General features: G+C 40.0%; 1 protein-coding gene across 1 annotated transcript in view; it reads left to right on the plus strand.

Moving 5' to 3' along the window:
* LOC139649005 (mediator of RNA polymerase II transcription subunit 13-like) overlaps positions 1-11,812 on the plus strand; it is a gene marked incomplete at its 5' end in the record, with an annotated part of 42,447 nt that extends 30,635 nt beyond the window's left edge. The window contains 6 exon segments of the mRNA XM_071525290.1: positions 218-376; positions 778-942; positions 5,314-5,477; positions 8,289-8,453; positions 8,876-8,985; positions 9,879-11,812. Of these exon segments, the coding sequence (XP_071381391.1) occupies positions 218-376; positions 778-942; positions 5,314-5,477; positions 8,289-8,453; positions 8,876-8,985; positions 9,879-10,011 (896 nt within the window).
* Between the last annotated feature and the right edge of the window lie 6,305 nt (positions 11,813-18,117).

Raw genomic sequence — 18,117 nt, forward strand, 5'->3', positions numbered from 1 at the left:
ATGCCAGTGGACTGCAGAGTGATTCACTGTATTGATCTGACCCTGTCTCTGTGTTTCTCTCCACCTCTTCCATCTCCCACTCTGTCGTATCTCTCTCCCTCTCTCACTAAATATCTCTGATTTCATCTTGTGCTCTCTCTCTCTCTCTCTCTCTCTCTCTCTCGTTCTCTCTCTCTCTCACTCTCTCTCTCTCTGTCTCTCTGTCTCCCTCAACCAGACTGGAGCTCTCTCCTTGGGGAGCACTCCCTCCACTCCATAGGTCGCCAGCTGAAGGAGGCTTGCCGTATGTGTGGGATCTCAGCTGCCGACTCCCCCTCCATCCTCAGCGCCTGCTTGGTGGCCATGGAGCCACAGGGCTCCTTCGTAGTCATGCCCGGTTAGTAGCCTGCTGGCATCATTGGTCAAGTGGTGAGAGGAGAGAGGTAGTTATGGTGATCATAGTGGTGATGATGATTATGGTCATGATGATCATGATATTGTAGAAAACAGGAAATATATTTAGTTTAGTTTAGTTTAGTTACACAGTGATAAAGCATGGTAGGAAAGCAGAGACAGTGACAAAATAACATTATGTTGACATTATGGTATTACACGTTTCAATCTAATTATGCACATTGCCGACCATTGCTATTGTACAGCTAATGACAGACACAACTGATCATAAATGAAACAAGCATTCATACCAGACATAGAAATATCCTTATTTTTGCTCTGTGTGTATGCGTGTGTCTGTGTGCATGTGTGTGTGTGTGTGTGTGTGTGTGTGTGTGTGTGTAGATGCAGTGACCATGGGCTCGGTGTTTGGCCGTAGCACTGCTTTGAACTTGCAGACCTCCCAGCTGAACACACCCCAGGATGCCTCCTGTACGCACATCCTTGTCTTCCCCACCTCTGCCACCACCCAGCTGGCACCCAGCTCCTACCCCACTGAGGACAACACTGGTAAGGACTAGTCAGAATAACAATCATACTAGTGTTAACATGAGATTAGATAACTGTTTATATGTGTAGCTTGTGTTTTTTCATGCCTGTCATGCCTGTCAATTACATTGGATTAAAATGGATAAAGTTAACTGGATTACACTAAATTGAATTTGACATTAAGTTTATTCATACTAAACTATTCTAGAGTAGAGAGTTAAACTACATTGAGCTATTCCAAGTGACAAAAAAAGATAAAATGTCCTTCTGTTCAAAACTTTTCTGATACTGCCAGTGCTGCCAGTCAAAATCAGATGTGGGCCCTTCATTCACAAATGTACCCATCAGAGTGCATACAAGTCTCAAAAGGTCCTGCAGCATTCTTGTCATACCCCAAAAATTATTACAAGCCCTACAGCCAAAACAGCCTTTATCCTGCAGCTCTACCCACAATAATCAAAATGTTGAGAATATGACTAATGTCCAAAATTTGAATTATTATTGGGCAATCAATGCCAGATCTAGAAGCTTAACTGCAAACTAGTCCAAGCTCGGTGGTTTGCAGCTGAAACTGATGGCAGAAAGTCTGATGCCAGATGGTAGAAAGTAATAGTGCAAAGAAGTTTCACTTTTCAAACACGTTCCTTAAAAAGAACAGGTAGAGCAGGTAATGTCTCTAGCCCCACCCATGCATTAGGCAACTTAATATAATACTAATACTACTATTACTACTACTACTACTACTAATAATAATAATAATAGAAGAATAATATTACAGGCCTATAACTCCAGTCAGCAGTTCATGGTTCACTAAATTGGGACAGTAGTGATTCGGGAGACTGTCCTTCAGTTCAGCCCCACATGACATCAGACATCCTAAAGTGACTTTGAGCTAAAACTGAATCTCTACCAGCTCCAGGGACTCTGTTCTGTAGCCGATCCTGTGCTTTCACTGCATAAACAGATGACCTTCTGTCAGGGATCAAAAGAGTATCACAAAAAGTATACCATCAAATTGAAGCCAAAAGCAAACTTAGCTGGCTATAGCTGGCTTGTTAGCTCCACACAGCAAAATTCAGAAGGATCACTGAACTACTACTACAAGAATAACTAATTCACAAATTACTACAAACTTACTACAAACTTTGAAGATTTAATTTTCCTGACAGGTTGTTCCAAAGTTTAGGGCCGCTGTTTGCAAATTATCCAATTACTTCTTGTCTTTAATCAAAAGTCAAAAGAGCTTTATCTATTTATGGCTATGCTTCTCTATGTAGAGATTTAAAAGCTCTATAATAGAAACAATTAAAACAATAAAAATAAATATTAAAATCAATTCAACTGGAATAAAATCTTGAAATTCAACTAGACGCCAAGGTAAAGTGGAAAAAATGAGAAATACATTCTCTCATTTCTAGCTGTGGCAGTCAAACCTGATGAGAAAGAGCTGTACGGTTGATATTAGTTGCCAGGCTGCCAAGATTAGAATGAACTCTAAAACTTTCATTTGGTGGGCCAAATAAAACAACTTCAGATTTATCATCCTTAAAATGAAGAAGTGTTTTAGATTTACAGCACGTAGACATTCTTGTATAATGAAACACTCTATTCCTAAGAATTACATAACCAAGTGTGAGCATATAGATACAGAACGCATTAGGACCCAGAGTAATAATTTGAGGTACCATATTTCATAGATAAAATGTGCTGAGGATGATATGGAGAACTACCCAGGGCAGTAGAGAGCTACTTATCTGAGACATATGGTGCATTAAGTTTATCACTCTTCCAGTGTATTATTTGGACAACATGGATATTGAAATTCCCAGGAATAATTGTCATATCCAGCCATTAACATTTTGAGGACATCAGAAATGAAATCATTGTTTTGGAGGCTGATATGCCTTAAACATTAGACAATAAGAAACAATAGATTGTTTCTTATTAAAAGAAAATGTTGGAGATACAACAGAGGAAAATTCCCCAAAAGGTACAGGGTTAGATTTAAAACTATTTCTATGAAGTGGCTTAATTTAAGGAGTAAAACTCAGATGAGTTCAATGATGCATCTGCTAACATAAATAAGTCAGAGTATTAGAAGTGACATATCAGCAGATAAAAAAACTTACTGTTTAACAAAATAACATTAATTAAGAGTTAAAGCTTGATCTAAAATATCTGAACTGATAACTCCAGGCTTTAGGGCCTAATGGCTCAGCAATTCAGAGACCATGTTAGAAGTAATCAAACAAATTTAAAGAAATTACATTTGATCCTAGTTCTGCTGAAACATTAGCTTGATGGTGTAGTCATGCACCAGGAGAGAGCATTATATGGATCTTTTGGAGCAGCTGACACAGTTATTTTACTTGTGTGATGCTACAGATGTAAGACAACTTAGACTGCAACTTGCTCGCATCTCGCTACGTCTCTCTGCGAGGAATTGTACAGACATCTGCAGGGACAGGTGGATTGTAAAACACTGAATTTGATGAAATGTTGATCCCATGCCTGGAATGCAGTAAAGTAAGATGCAGTTGCTCAGGGGCATAATGTGGACTTCAGTGGTTGAAACTGGCATTTCTGCAAAAGGGGTGCTGGCTGATTTGTGATAGGAATCATAAAAGGGATCTGGCATCTTTGGAAGCTCTCAGAAGGAAGGGGAAAGGAATGCTGATCTGATGGGTGGAAGGACCTGGAAACTCTGGATCTGGGGTGGAAGGACCTGGAAACTATGGAACTGGTGTAAAAGGGAGGGACTTGATATTTCTGGAAGTTTGGTGCAGGAATCTGACAACTCTGGATATAGGTCAGGGGAGGGACCTGGCATCTCTGGAAATTGGGTGGAGGAACTTGGGAACTCTGAATGAGGGGAGGAGGAGGAGGAGGAATCTGGCATCTTTGAAGAAAAGGAAGAGGAAAACCGTGACATCTCTGGGAGGAAAGTTGAGGGAGAAGTGGAAAAGGACCCTCATCTCTCTGTAAGGGATGTGAAAAATGTTGCTGACGTCTTTTGGAGAGGCTTGAGCGGGGGTGCTGGCTTGTAAATCCTGTCATCTCTTGAATAGAAGCATCTTCTTCTCAGAGCTGGAGGTAGAAAACCCTTCTGCTTTGTATGAAAGCACACTGGTGATGCATGGTCTTCTTGGCCTACCAAACCGTTATTGTTAGTTTATTTTTAAGCTCCAGGTTTTTCAACGCCTTCGCAAATAGTTTATCCCCGTCTTCATTCAGATGCACATCATCCTTTATGTAATGAGTATGAATATTCTTGCGGAGAGCCACAAATAATTTGGGGTTAGGTGCACATGTTTGTATAAACTACTGTTGATACTCATTGTCATATGAAGAGGAATAACAAGATGAGGAAGCAGAGATTCCTTTCATTTGCCTTAAGCATGACTATTAACATTAAAGAGGCTTTGAGGGTCTTTCATAGGCTAAATCATTAGTCCCTGTGTTTATCATTTAGCATCTTCCAATATGTCTTGAGAGATTTTTGAAGGCACTCTGAGTTCTGAGATACCATGTTTTCTTCATTTGTACGCCAAGCAGCAGATCATTAGCTTTTACATAATTGCCATTAGAAAGAAAATAGAAATAGAAATAGGGTGAGAGAGATGGACTCCACAAACACGGGAAGAGGGACAGATGGATAGAGCTTATCAATGGTAGGATGAGTGTGTAAGGAATGAGCAATATGGATCAAACTGTTAATTTGTTTTCCATTAGAATTTCAGTTTGCCCTGCGATCCCCTAAGCTCACGCCTGGTTCATGTCAAAGTGTCTATAGCTCTGACACTGACCAATAACAATTCAGATTGTGCAATGCATAGTGAATTAAACTTATTTGAGAAGGACACATTTGTGTCCTTGATTGAGAGATATAGCCACTGACCTGTACTGTAATTATTTTTTTTAGAAAGAAAAATTATATTCTGTTTGTAAATTATCAAAGTGAATAAATTTTTTGACTAGAATTTCTTTTGTATATCTTGGGATATAGAGAAGAAAAAACTTCAATTCAATAGAGTGTTGCCATTTTGAACTAGCCTGCCGATTTAGGCATTGGACCAACCATTTAGTTAAAGCCAGTTGTTCATGCTGTTGTTCATGCTTTACTTACTGGCTGTTTTGCCCCAGCAGGTGGTCTCTTAGTCCTAAAAATCCCAGTCCCAAGTGGTTTGCCCTTAAAATGACAAAATTCCAGACCTGGACTTCATTATGCCTTTTTATTAAAGACATGCTATTTGATGGTAATATTAACGGCCTCAGTGGGAAATGAACCCCAAATCCAAGCGTTGCCAGTGTTATTTTCCACACATTGAATTATATGGGGCTGTGCTGACATCCAGAACTCTTTGCATAACTGTTCTCATTTTTGTCCCTCAGATGACATGTTTGATCTGCCCTTTCCTGACGAGCTGGAGAACGACATTGGCCATGACATGATGCTGATCACAGGGAACCTCCACCCCTCCCCCAACACCTCCCCGGTGCCCTCCCCCGGCTCCCCCTCTGGCATGGGAATGGGATCGCATTTCCAGCACACCAGGGTGAGTCAGGGTCCAGTGGAAAGAAATCATCCTACAGTGGGTCCAAGCTATAGCAACTGACAAACTGTAACAAAGGAAAATAGTATGACATGCACACACACCCAACCTGTGAAAAAAAACACCCCATTTACACATTATTACTTCAACGTTTCTTTACAAGAAGGAAAGTGGGCTGTCTTCTGTTGAGTCTGCTAAGGAAGGAAGAGAAAGACGGGCTGTGGTCAGACATGAGTTCAGTTACTGTTTAAAATGAAATCTTTTTCCTGGAATTGATTGATCTGTCTAGTACTACGATAGCAGTCGAATAGCCCTGAGAAAACACCTTAGAAGAAAAATATAAGGAGTGGACAATCAGAGGAACTAAGAACTTGTGATATTACACATGGATAGTAAGAATTTTCAACAGTATGGGCAATCTTTGTCATTCTAGGGGGTTTCTGGTGACTCATGGAACTAAGACACAGACCACTTACTAGTTGATGTGGGTTCAAATCCGGTTTTGAGCTTTGCTGCATGTTAGCCCCTTCTCTCTAATCTTTACTGTCACTCAACACTGTATATTATCTAACGGGAACCAGAATTAAATCATTTGCTAAGTATAATAAATGCAGAGGAATTTGTCTTGGAGACATTGGTGTAGAGACGTATTGACAGCTTATACAGTAACAGTACATACAGTACTGACAAGTGTTACAAGCGGGTCTGGTTCCATAGCTCATAGTTGCTGTCATTTTAGAGACCAATGCCATGTGCAATGGAGGTTGATGTAATTCATTCAACAGCAACAATTCAGGCATGACTCTGGCCTGTAGAAATGTCCATCCCATTAGTGTGCAGCTCAACAAAAAGAAGTATTTTCTGAAACACTGTAGCAGGAAAAGGAGTCACTGGTAGAAATAGTATGTGAGGCAGTAAAGGCCACGGATTCAAACCAATGTTGTTTTTCCTGTTCAAATGGGATTGCTGGACCAGTGTTGGACAGAGGCCTAATTGCTTCCATAGTCTCTTTTGAGTGACTTGGTGACTGCAAATGTGAAGATAAAGGGTGCTGGGCTAAATTTTGTATTCGCTGCATGACTGATGAGATGAGCAAGCTTTGTCTGTGTGAACAAGTGGATGACTAAATTCATTTGGCTTTGCATAGTAATGACACATTACACAGACATCCTAGCTAACTTTAACTAACTACACATTGCCGTTTGCTCTTTGATGTTACACAAGCTAGTTACCTTAAATTGTGAGCTGTTACCATGTTGTGTTTCACCATTTTCATTTTTGAATTTACCCCTGGCCTGCCATGGTGCTTTGCATCACTCATTCAGTGCATCACTGTATGGTTTGTATGTAGGGTTGGTGATCCATGTGTGTTGGACTGTAGCACTTCTAGCCAAATGTATAGTTTTGGTAATTGGCTGACAGTTGTGTGTGGCTTCCAGGGTTTCAGTCATAGCGCAGGTTTGCAATTTTGCAGATCTGTCCGTAAGTGTGTGAGGCCTTTGCTCTGTGGTGTATTCTTAGTCTATGCTAAACAGTGGCCTTATGACCACTGCTTGTGTTAAGTGGCCTCATGACAACAGGTGTGGTGCATTTCTAAAAGTTTCTGATGGATGTAAACATTGTCATTTGGTTATTAATATAGTCTTCCTTAATGCAGGAAATATAGCCAAGTTTTCATGTCCAGCTATATACTGAAGTGGTTCACATGGTGAAATATTTTTCTGGGTCGAGACGGGTGTACAAGGTTTACTTATATAGATCTGTCACTGCTGATAAAATGCTGTGAGCTTTTACCAAATTCATGAGCAAAAAATATTGCATTTATTTTAGTTGGCTTCTTATGTCGCATTTTCTAATCACACTTGAAGCTTGCTTTATCATCATGTTTCTTGTTTCAAATAATGGCTTAGGCTATTATTCACTTTGGAGGTTGAATAAAGCTTCACTGAACATTCCCATGCACACAAAGGAGATGGAAAAGCAATGGTTGCTGTACACAATTGATTAGTGCTCCATTAGTGCTCCTTCATTTGGAAAAATGGCACTGTAACACTTCTTATGACATTTCTCTGCCTTTCCTGCATCCAGTGTAGGTATAACTTTGAAACTAACTTGCTGTTTATCTGACTTTTTTTTTATTATAGAAGGTATAGAGTAAGTTAGTAATATCTGACCTTTGATCAAAGAATCAATGAACTGAGCTAACTCTTAGTTGAAGCACACCAGGTCAAAGCAGGGGAAACCAAAATTATAAGGAGGCAAGGGGTGGGAATAGCTAAGCTGTTTCTACTGTACCTCTATCAATATGATGCAAATATGCAATAATATTGATTATTTCACATGAGGTATAACCAGTAATAGTCAATAATAATCAATCTCAGTACTCTTTTCATGCTGTCATGCATTCCCATGAAAATCAAACGCCTCCTCAGCCGGCTGGTTCTTTGCCTCACATGTTATGCAAAGGACCATGCAAGACATAGGATTTGCAGTAGACTACACATATGAATCTCAGAAATCACAGAAATACCTAAAAATAATCTCTAACCCTTTATAATATTTTCCATTCCATTGCCCCAACAGGGCAAAACAATCCCACTGTTAATATTCAACCACCATTTCTGGACAATAGAATACTGTTCACTACTAATAATTCTGCTTTTTAGGCCTTTTTCAGACCATAACCATGCTAACACAAATGTTCAAAATAATTGTAGAATGAGGATGGATCACTGAATACTAGGAAAAACAATGACCAAGGATTTGTTAGGAGTTGCTAATTAACTGCTGACCTTCTCCTCTGTGTGCATGCAGAGCCAGGGAGAGCGCCTGCTGTCCCGGGACAGTCCACCAGAGGAGCTGAAGCAGCAGCCACTGGCTCTGGGCTATTATGTCTCTACGGCCCAAGCAACTGGACTGCCTCACTGGTTCTGGGCCTCCTGCCCGCAGGCACAGAGCCAGTGTCCACTGTTCCTCAAGGTACTGAAAACACTGCATGTGTGAGTGTGAGGAAAAGGGAGAGAGAGTGAGAGTGAGAGAGAGAGAGAGAGAGACTAATATTCAGTACATTTATGAAATTGACGATGATAGTAGTACTTGTATTCATATTTTGTTTAGTGTATGTTTATGTGGAAGTGTGTGTAGGTGTAGGTGTGTGTGTGTGTGTGTGTGTGTGTGTGTGTGTGTGTATGTGTTTGTGTGTGTGTGTGTGTGTGGGGGGGTGCTTTTGATTAATATTGAAAATCAAGTGACTATCATGTATTTTTTTAGTATGATTTATTACTGAAAAAGCTCAATTTCTCCCTGATTTAAAAGTGCAGGTATAGTTGCTCTACTTGATCTGTTATTCAAGCACCCTTGGGCACGACATCTTACATCTGCCCCTTTGTTTCTCCCTTTAGGCCTCTCTCCACCACCACATCTCCATCGCCCAGTCCGATGAGCTGGTGTCAGACAAGACCAAGAGGACGCCTCACCCCCTGGACTCCAAGACCACCTCTGATGTGCTCAGGTGACGACATAACATGTGTTCTCTCTTAAATCCTGCTGGAAACTTCTGTATTCATCTCTATCACATCCCCTCCCTCAAATACATAGTTTAGGATGCATACATAGGGACGCAATTACACTAGGGATGCGCACAAGTCCATTCTCTCATGCTCGACTATTCAGTGTGCGGCCTAAACAGATATTTAAATATCGGCCATGTGCCAAGATTTATAAAGGCTAAAGCAGATTATGGACAAAGAGAATCATGTAGGCTTACTTTCTGCTCTTCATGGGGGCAGATGAACATCTTTAGTAATTGTGTTGGCAGTGAGGGCAGAAGAGATTCTTTCAGTTTGGGTCCTGTGACACAAATGGAAAGAGATTAGTGCCAATAGAGATTGTATTTGAATTGTATGAATTTGAATTTGAATTAAAAAAAAAAAGTTGAATAATAAATTCAAAAACTAACCCTAACCCTAATCCTAGCCAACACTGATCGCCCCGAATAAATATTCAATTATTAGAATATTTGGTTTTAATGACCCATGCCCAACTTATACCAATACTGGTATCGAGCTCTTTTTACACATAGAAGGATGACAGATCTCTCTAAAGGTAGAAATGTGTTTATTTGTTTAAGTCTACATTGTTGAGTACAACTAATAGATTAGATTGATACTTGGCGGTTACTACAAGTTTCATACCTTATTGGTTTTGGCAGTGAAAAACTGGTATTGCTGCATCCCTATAGTGTATTATGAATTATAAAATCAATCATAGTGGATTCAATTGATTCACTTTTAGTATATAAATCATTTAAATCCTTTTTATTTAAACACAAAACTATATTTTTTTAGTCAGTGTCGTTAAAACTATATTTTTCAAGCATATTTTTTCACCCCGTCTGTTCACCAGGTTTGTGTTGGAGCAGTACAACGCCCTCTCCTGGCTGACGTGCACCCCTGCCACCCAAGACCGCCAGTCTTGCCTGCCCGTCCACCTGGCTGTGCTGACACAGATGTACAATGCCATCCTGAACATGCTTTAGCTTCGTGGACTTAAAGGACACCCTTAGGGAACTGATGGTTACCTTCATTTACTGTGTGCCTACGCTTCCTCTTTCTGGGCACCAGAGAGCACCAGAGCACCTCTGTTGTTGGTTTGGGTAGACAGGGATTGATGGCCAAAGACAGGACAGGACCGCAGGTCAGGCTCTCCAATGCCTGGGGAAATAATATGGCTATGTACAGCAAAATGCTTTGAACAAACACTTTGGTTAGCCAGGAGACCATGCCCACCCAGTGCAATTTGTACCTTCAAAACTGTCTCTCTCTACAACATTGTGCCAATCATGGTGCTTTCCATGGGAGAAACACATCGAGTGATCCTACTATGCCCATTTTACTGACATATCACAATGTTAACCTTCTCCTGATCAGATTAGCATTAGTTTAAAGCATCATGCCCCGCATGGGCGGACTCATTAATGGCATTTGAAGCCTTTGTGGATGACATTTAAAGGGCCGTCCTGTAGGAGTCTCTTTACACCCTCACCTGTGAAGAGAGACTTCTGAGCAGAACTCTTTACTCCATATTGTACAACCAGCAAAATGACTTGACAACAGCAACACATTTGCTTTGTTACATCAATGATGTTTTTACATTTTTGTACAGAACTATGTTTTTGAGTTCCTTGGGACTTGCAGTTCGTTAATTAAATTTTCACCTTTACTCTGAAAGGGGCAAAGGTCCTAATTCACTCCAAAGGGAGAGCGTTTGATAATGGCACTTTTTCCTCACCTTCCAAAGTGACAATTTTATTGTTGTAGATATGAACGCAATGGGAAATATTTGACCAGTGAAGACAGAATTGTTGTTTATAATGTAAGACATACATTTGCAAAGAATTGAGACTTATTTTTTAATATTTAAAATAAGAAAATGAGAAACATTAAATAAGGCCTTTTTCCCAATTTACTATTAATTGTCTTGGGATCTGAATAAAAATTGTCATTTTAATGATATTGTAAAAATGCCATATTTATACAAATTATATCATGTCATAGAATTTCATATATATATGTATATAAATATATATTACCTCTTCCAAGCAGCCACTTAATGATAATGATAATGGTGATGGGCATATCCATCTCTTTATAAGTGGACACAGTATGAACCATTTATCAAAGACAATGCATTTTAGTTCTTTTTTTTCTTTTCTTTTTTTACAGAACATTTTAGCTTTTTATTTAATGAGTTTAAATTAATAAACTAATTGATGCAGGAGAGATATATTTATAAAGTGTTCCTCTTCTGCTAAACAAACTTGAAATAGGCAATAGATTACCATGGTATTTGAACATTGCAAGGTTGTTGTATATTTAAGAATTATGCTTTATTTCATTGGCGCTCCTAAATGATGTCAAGCGAACATTAGAAAGGCCTGTCTCTTGAGCTTCACTACGCAGTCTGCTATTTGTAAGATTCCTAGCATGTTTGTATATACACTTTTCAGCTGTGTTTTTGGAATTTCTTAAAGCTGTACATTTCATGCTGGTTGGTTTACTTTCAAGTGATTCATATCAAAGTATTTTTTGCTGTGAGCTTCTTTTGATATACAGTATACAGTATGAAACTCATTTAATTACAGCCAAGAGGTAAATTGCCAAGTAAATGTACGCGAATGTACAGACAAGGGCAAGTTTGCAAAAATTTGTTACATCTGCCATCACTTTGAATATCAAACAGATCCACTTTGGTGGGAGAGATCTGTGACTTTTACACTCTTTTTTTAGTAAATTATTAAAACTCTTGAAAATGATGACGTGTTGAGTGTGCTCTTTTATTCGGACGACGCATTGTAAACTGCAGACCTTGCTATAAACAGGATTCATTCTGATTTAATTTTTCCTCTTGTCATTGTTCTTTATATTGATATCTGAGACTGTATATCCAGTAAAAGCTGGATGTTTTCCACTTCAGTTTGAGCAATACAACTATCAACAGTTTGATTTATTAAGCAGTGTGAAGGGGAAGATAAGGCTTTTACTACACTGTGCTGTCAACACAGAGGTGTGAATGAGATTATTTTCCAACATCTGTCCCCCATATTGATAATTTACACATCCAAAGAGATGATATCTACTAGGACTTTGCCATATCGTAGTGCCCAATACTCCTATCATTGTGAATAAGAATGAATGTAGGGCAATGGAATAATATCCTGACATACTGTATAAGTAAGAGCAATGTTTACTGACAGCTTCACTGAAGCAAAAGATAAACATTAGTGATAGTATCAAGTGATTATCCCCAAGGTTTTCTTCCTGTTCCACAAGCTAGTCTGGTTTTAAACCAAATGGGTTTGGCTCACAAATCCAACTCAAGTCCAAGTGTAAAAGCTGAGGAAATTATATTTGAAACTATTTTAAGTACAGGAATGAAAGGAAGTAAAGTATATAAAGTTTTTGAGACAATACCACTTATCCTGTCCTTACCTGTGACAATGGGACAGTGTTAAAAAACTAATTGGCAAAGGCAATGGCAGTAAGCCATTGCACTCTGTGCAAAACAAGGAGTGCCATGTCAAATTAGTCTAGTGTATAAGCTCTGAGTCACACACAGCCTTATGAGGCCATCAGGGCAGAAGGCTCCTGGACGCCCCAGGGCTCAGCGGTTTGTCTGATGTTTGATTTAAAGGACCGACTGCTGACTGAGACGCCCTCTCCACAGCTCGAAGCTCGGCTGATGCTTGACATAGGTGCAGAACGAGGGACAATATTAAATATAAGAAAAGTGTCAACTGCCAATGAAGGAGTGTGTATATATGTGTGTCTGTGCTGAGTGTGTGTGTTTGTTTGGGGGCTGGGAGGGGGGGGTTACATAAGAGGGAGAGGGAGGTTAGATAAGAAAATAACATAAATACATTAGTAGAACAGATGTTTTTAAGGACTTTTAAAGGACTCTTTGTGTGTATCTAATCATTCTAAAGGACGTCCTTTTTAGGGAAGGTAAGAGCTGTGCTCTTTTGGAGTGATGTAGTGGCACATGTGTACAGGGAATGTGGCCTAATGATTCTACTGCAGCTTTAGGGGGGTTCGAGCATGTGAGAACAGAGTAAAGAGGCAGTGAGGGAGATTCTATTTGACCATCAGGGTCAAATAAAAGCACCTACTTGAGAGAAAACCTGAATTTCAATGAATCCATCACTTGAAAAAAGCCTAGTGGACAACAAAACTAGACAAAAAGTCAATCTTTGAGGGACTGGGCCGCAGAGGAGGACATGAATGAAGAGGAGTTGGTAGTGGAGGAGTGAAAGCCACTGAAGAGTCACTTGTCATGGCTGGGCTGTCTAATGGCCATCACGACTGGAGGAAGTGGACTCTTAATTGACTGCAATGCGTTTTTCACAGATGGCCTATTAGACCATGGCCATTCACCTGTTATCTGGCCCAGCACATGGCTGCAGCCAAATGGCCTACAGACTGGACAAAGGAGCCGAGGGTCTGGCTCGGCAAAGCGTTAGTGCAAACACAATTAGTAGTCAATGGCATTTTATCTCCCCTTTCTGCCAGCGATGGGCCATGAGAAGACAAGGTTGCTCAACAAAGCCATCTGATGAGAGCTAAGAGGTTGACTTAATGCTAACCCTCCAGCCTTTGAAAAAAAAACAATAATTGAAGTGGAATGGAAAACTATAAGCCACATTGAACTTATTACTGTCTCAAAACAGAATGGAAATGACCAGAAACCTATCATTTCTATTCACTCAATATTTAAATATAATCAAAATGTATTTCAGATCCCTAACTATTATATTCATGATCAATATAGACTATAATCACAACCTGCTGTTGGCAACAATTGGCAGGTTAAAATCAAAGAGACGCTGCTTCATTCTAACCAAGTTGGAAGATCTTTCACCAGATGAGACTCAGAACTGATCATTTTCTCCATATTTAGAAAAAAACATGATTTGGTAAATACAGAGTTTTTATATCACCAACAATCCAGCTGTTGAATTTCAACATTATCCTATTAACAGCTTTCCCTCAGTAATTTACAACAACCCTCGTTCCCCTTTCTTTTCTCTTTTTCACCATTGTACGAGAAAAGTGGTGCCAGCAAAAAAAAAACTTTTATATGACACAAGTGAACATGTGAACTAGCTTAGTGCTAGTTACATGCTTGTCAGCTGTGAATGTCTTGGTAAGTGGTGATATTAATGTATTTTCTATAACTGTCATGGATAAAGACGCTTCTAATCTTTCAGGAACATCTTTTGTGGAGATGGCAAAAGGTTTGTAGTAAAATCTATTCCGACAAAGTTGATGTAAATGTGCTTACAATCCCCAAAATATATAAAACCTAAAACACCTTCACACTCTCGCAACTAATTACTGCTAAGAATGGACCAGTATAAAGCAAGCTAGGATAAAAAATATGACTTTAGGTCACAACCTTCAAAATAAAACCCTTATTGACAAATGTGTGTTTCATTTTTTACACTTGGCAATGTCACCCTCCTTCCAGTCTTCAAGCGATCTCTAGCTGGCTGGACGCAGTTTAGGAGTGGAAACCTAAGTAGCATGACATAACACTACTAATGATTCTTTCCAAACATCAAGTGCATGGAATAAAGATAACCCATGCTTATTTTTATCATCAAATCATGCATCAGTTACTACCACAGATCCAAGCACATGAGAGCTAAACCACTCCAACAAGGCCAACAGCAGTACTACCAAAATCAATTCAGACATGCACATCCAAGCAGATTGAACACAGACTCAACCAAAACGTTACAATCACTTAGACAAACCAAGATCTAGATGCTAGCCAGCACTGCTAAGCATAAAGGTTGAGGTCCCAATTTGCATCTGCTTTACAAGTAAATCCAACATGATGCTGGTAACACCACATGAAGAAGGACTTTAACTTTGACATAACTAAATCACAATTACAAAGGCCGCTACACAGACAAGTCATATTAAATCGAATGCCAATTAGCTTTATGTCAACTTTAAAAGAGGTCTGGCAATCACCACTTTCACATGTGTTTTCAAAGCAACATAAGGCAACTAACAGCATTCTTAAAAGGCCAAATAGTTGTTGCATGACTTGCAGGCGCATTAGTAAAAAAAATATTTACAAATGATTTAATGTGCAGAGAGGAACAGTGGCTGTATTCACCAACATATTACGCATTTTATATAGACATTTTATATATACACTATGATATGTAATGACTCCACAAAACACAATTCATCCTGTTTGATTTAATTGAAAAATTGTTGTGAATAGTTGCCCCGTGATTTTTTAATAGGAATTAGCATGACTTTTTTTTTCACAGAATTCACCATCCTGTCTCTTCGGTGACAGACAGCGGCCCAGACAGAGGAGAGGTGTGTTGAAGAGCGAGGCTGAAGCCATGCTGTCGCTCCAGATGGCCCTTTTGGAGCGCTCCACTTCCAGGCGTGACTTTGGCGGGACAGAGCCATGTGCTGTTTTTACATGCCCTCTCCCTCTGAAGTGGAGGCAGCTGGGGGCTGTAGCTTCACACTGCCTCAGTACAGGGAGGTATCGCTGCTGCTGCTGCTCCTGGGGTTAAAGAGAGTGACAGAGAGAGAGAGAGAGAGAGAGGGAGAGAGAGAGAGAGAGAGAGACACACACACACACTGCTATGGTGCCTATAGCTGCCTGTGAGGTGTCTGTCATAGCAGCCTACCCACTGGTCATGCAGGGGGACAACGTGGTGGGTCCCATCTCTGCCTGAGTCCTGATACTCCAGCCGGGGTCAGCAAGGGTTCATGGCTCTGGCTGTGGGTGGTACAGGTCAGGGTCATCACCACCCGCCAAAGGTCTGCGAGCCAGCAGTATGAGTCTGGGGGGTTGTAGGACTGGGACTTGTTGTGGTTTATAAGGTGACAGGTGCAAGAACGGCTTCATCACCAGCTTCGGCACACTAAATGTCTGATAGATAGACGTAATTTAAAGTCTGCCAGCAGACATTAAAGACAAACAGGAATCTGGTCAGTATGAGTTTCACCCAGCCTGAAGATCATGAGAAGAAACTGGTTTGAGACCAATCCTGGTTTCTGTACCTTGCAGGTTACCCCAGATTGGGAACATATTTTTGAGGACACGTTGAGATATGAGCTGTACAAATTGGAAGTCTGATGGTCTTGGGGAGGCAGGTGCTAGAAGGATCCCAATTTATATATTTGGATTCACATTAGTTGTTACAATGGCAACAATTATTCTTTTTGTGGTCCATATGAAACATTAAAATCTCCATCCCTAGATCACTGTAATGATATGTCCTCAAAGACACTATACATAGACTTGCATGCAGTTACATATATCTATGATTGTCCACATAGAGTGCTATTTTTAACAATCACTCCAATGTAAACATAACTAACTCCCCTTCTATGTTATAAATAGTGCTTTAATAGTGTCACTATGTCCGTCTATGTTTTAATGATGAACTGTGGAAATACTAATATCAGCCCCTCTGCTTGCATTTCCATGGAGTCTAGTTTCTATTATTAGCTCTTCTCTCTAGTATCATTTCAATTAGCAGCCTCACTTTCCCTGTGCTACAGTGCTAGGCCAGCTCCAGCCGAGCAAATCCTCAGCTATCTTCCAGATGGCTACAAGGAAGTGCAGCTCTTGGCACGGCTTACACTCAACACAGAGAGCCATCAACAGCTTTTGTTTAAAGGGTCCCTGCCGAAGCGACAGAACATCTGCCAACTCAGCACGGCAGCCTGTTTGAAAACATCTGATTTTGTCTCGGAGTGCTTTCCATCCCAAGCCTTCCCATTTGCATAAATAGTTTTTGTTAGGCAGGGACCTGAAAGGAGCACAGAGAGTTTGCAATTTCTCTTCCTGTAAATCTCTCATTGCAGGGTATTACATCCTTCAAGCCAAACGAGAACTCCACTTAACACTTCAGCCAATGTAAATAGAGGAAGATAAAAGCTCTGCGGACTTCAAAGCCGTCCCTGCGAGCCCCTCTTCTGCACACATCAAAACGCCTGTGAGAAAACAATCTGTCATTTATGTCGGATATAAAACTTTGAAGGACATTAATCCCCTTGATGATTGTACCCCACAAGCTATCCAAGAGGGATGAGTGGATATGTGGACCTGCAAGAAACTTATAATGAGGAATGAAACGTTGCACAAGTTTTGGTTTAACTCAGTGTCTGGTTTCTCAATGTGGCTGAAGGTGCGCTCTGTCGCCACAGTATTACTGAACTGGAATTACTGAATTGTGGAAGTGATGACATTGGCAATCAGGAGTCTGTGACTGGTCTGAATTTAATCTGATGTAAAATAACACATATTTCCCTTGCTGTGTCATTAATTTCATCACTTCTATTTTACTGTATCCATGGATGATTCCCGTTCCCTGGGTTTTATTGTTCTCATTTCAGGCAAGTTACCGTTGATTGAAAGGTCATCTGCTGCTGCTGTATGATTGTCAAAACAATGTGAAAACAAAACAACATAGGTCTGACAAATTCCTCAGTGTGCCATTGCCTGATATATGTTAAATAAAAATGTACAGCTACTAATTGCAGTCCTAAATGATGGGGTAAGTAAGGAAGGATGGTGGATCAAATAGAAATTGAAAATGGTGCTATGAAGGAGATGGAAATTAAAAGAAAAGGGAAAAAAACTTGTAGGCATTTAGGAATTTCATATCTTACCCATGATTACATGATATCGGTTAATGGGTGTGGATCAAAACAGATGTCAGTCTGTCAGTGAAAGTAACAAGAGGTTGAATTGATGAATTGACCCTCCTTGTGTGTAAGCACAGACATCTGCACTGTTCAGTAAACTTCTTGAAACAACCTACCAGGAATCTATGAAAATATTACTACAAGTTAACCTAAAACCAACAGCAATATTCTTAGAGGATGGGTAAAACAATGAGCAAACAGGCGTGTGTGTGTGTCTGGCACTACAGTGGCAGACACACTGGATAGTCACAGTCTATCCTAACTATCATTGATATAGCCTAATATAATAATATATTAATGCACACCTGTGGCTTCATAGCAGTTAATTAAATATTAATATACAAACCCCAAATCACCACATATAGCCAAGCATAAGTTGTTATGTGTCCCTTGGC

The sequence above is a fragment of the Centroberyx affinis genome, unplaced genomic scaffold, assembly GCF_046629955.1.
Source record: "Centroberyx affinis isolate AG114_WGS23_722 - 3 ecotype Tasmania unplaced genomic scaffold, CSIRO-AGI_Caff_v1 ptg001284l_1, whole genome shotgun sequence".
NCBI lineage: Eukaryota > Metazoa > Chordata > Actinopteri > Beryciformes > Berycidae > Centroberyx > Centroberyx affinis.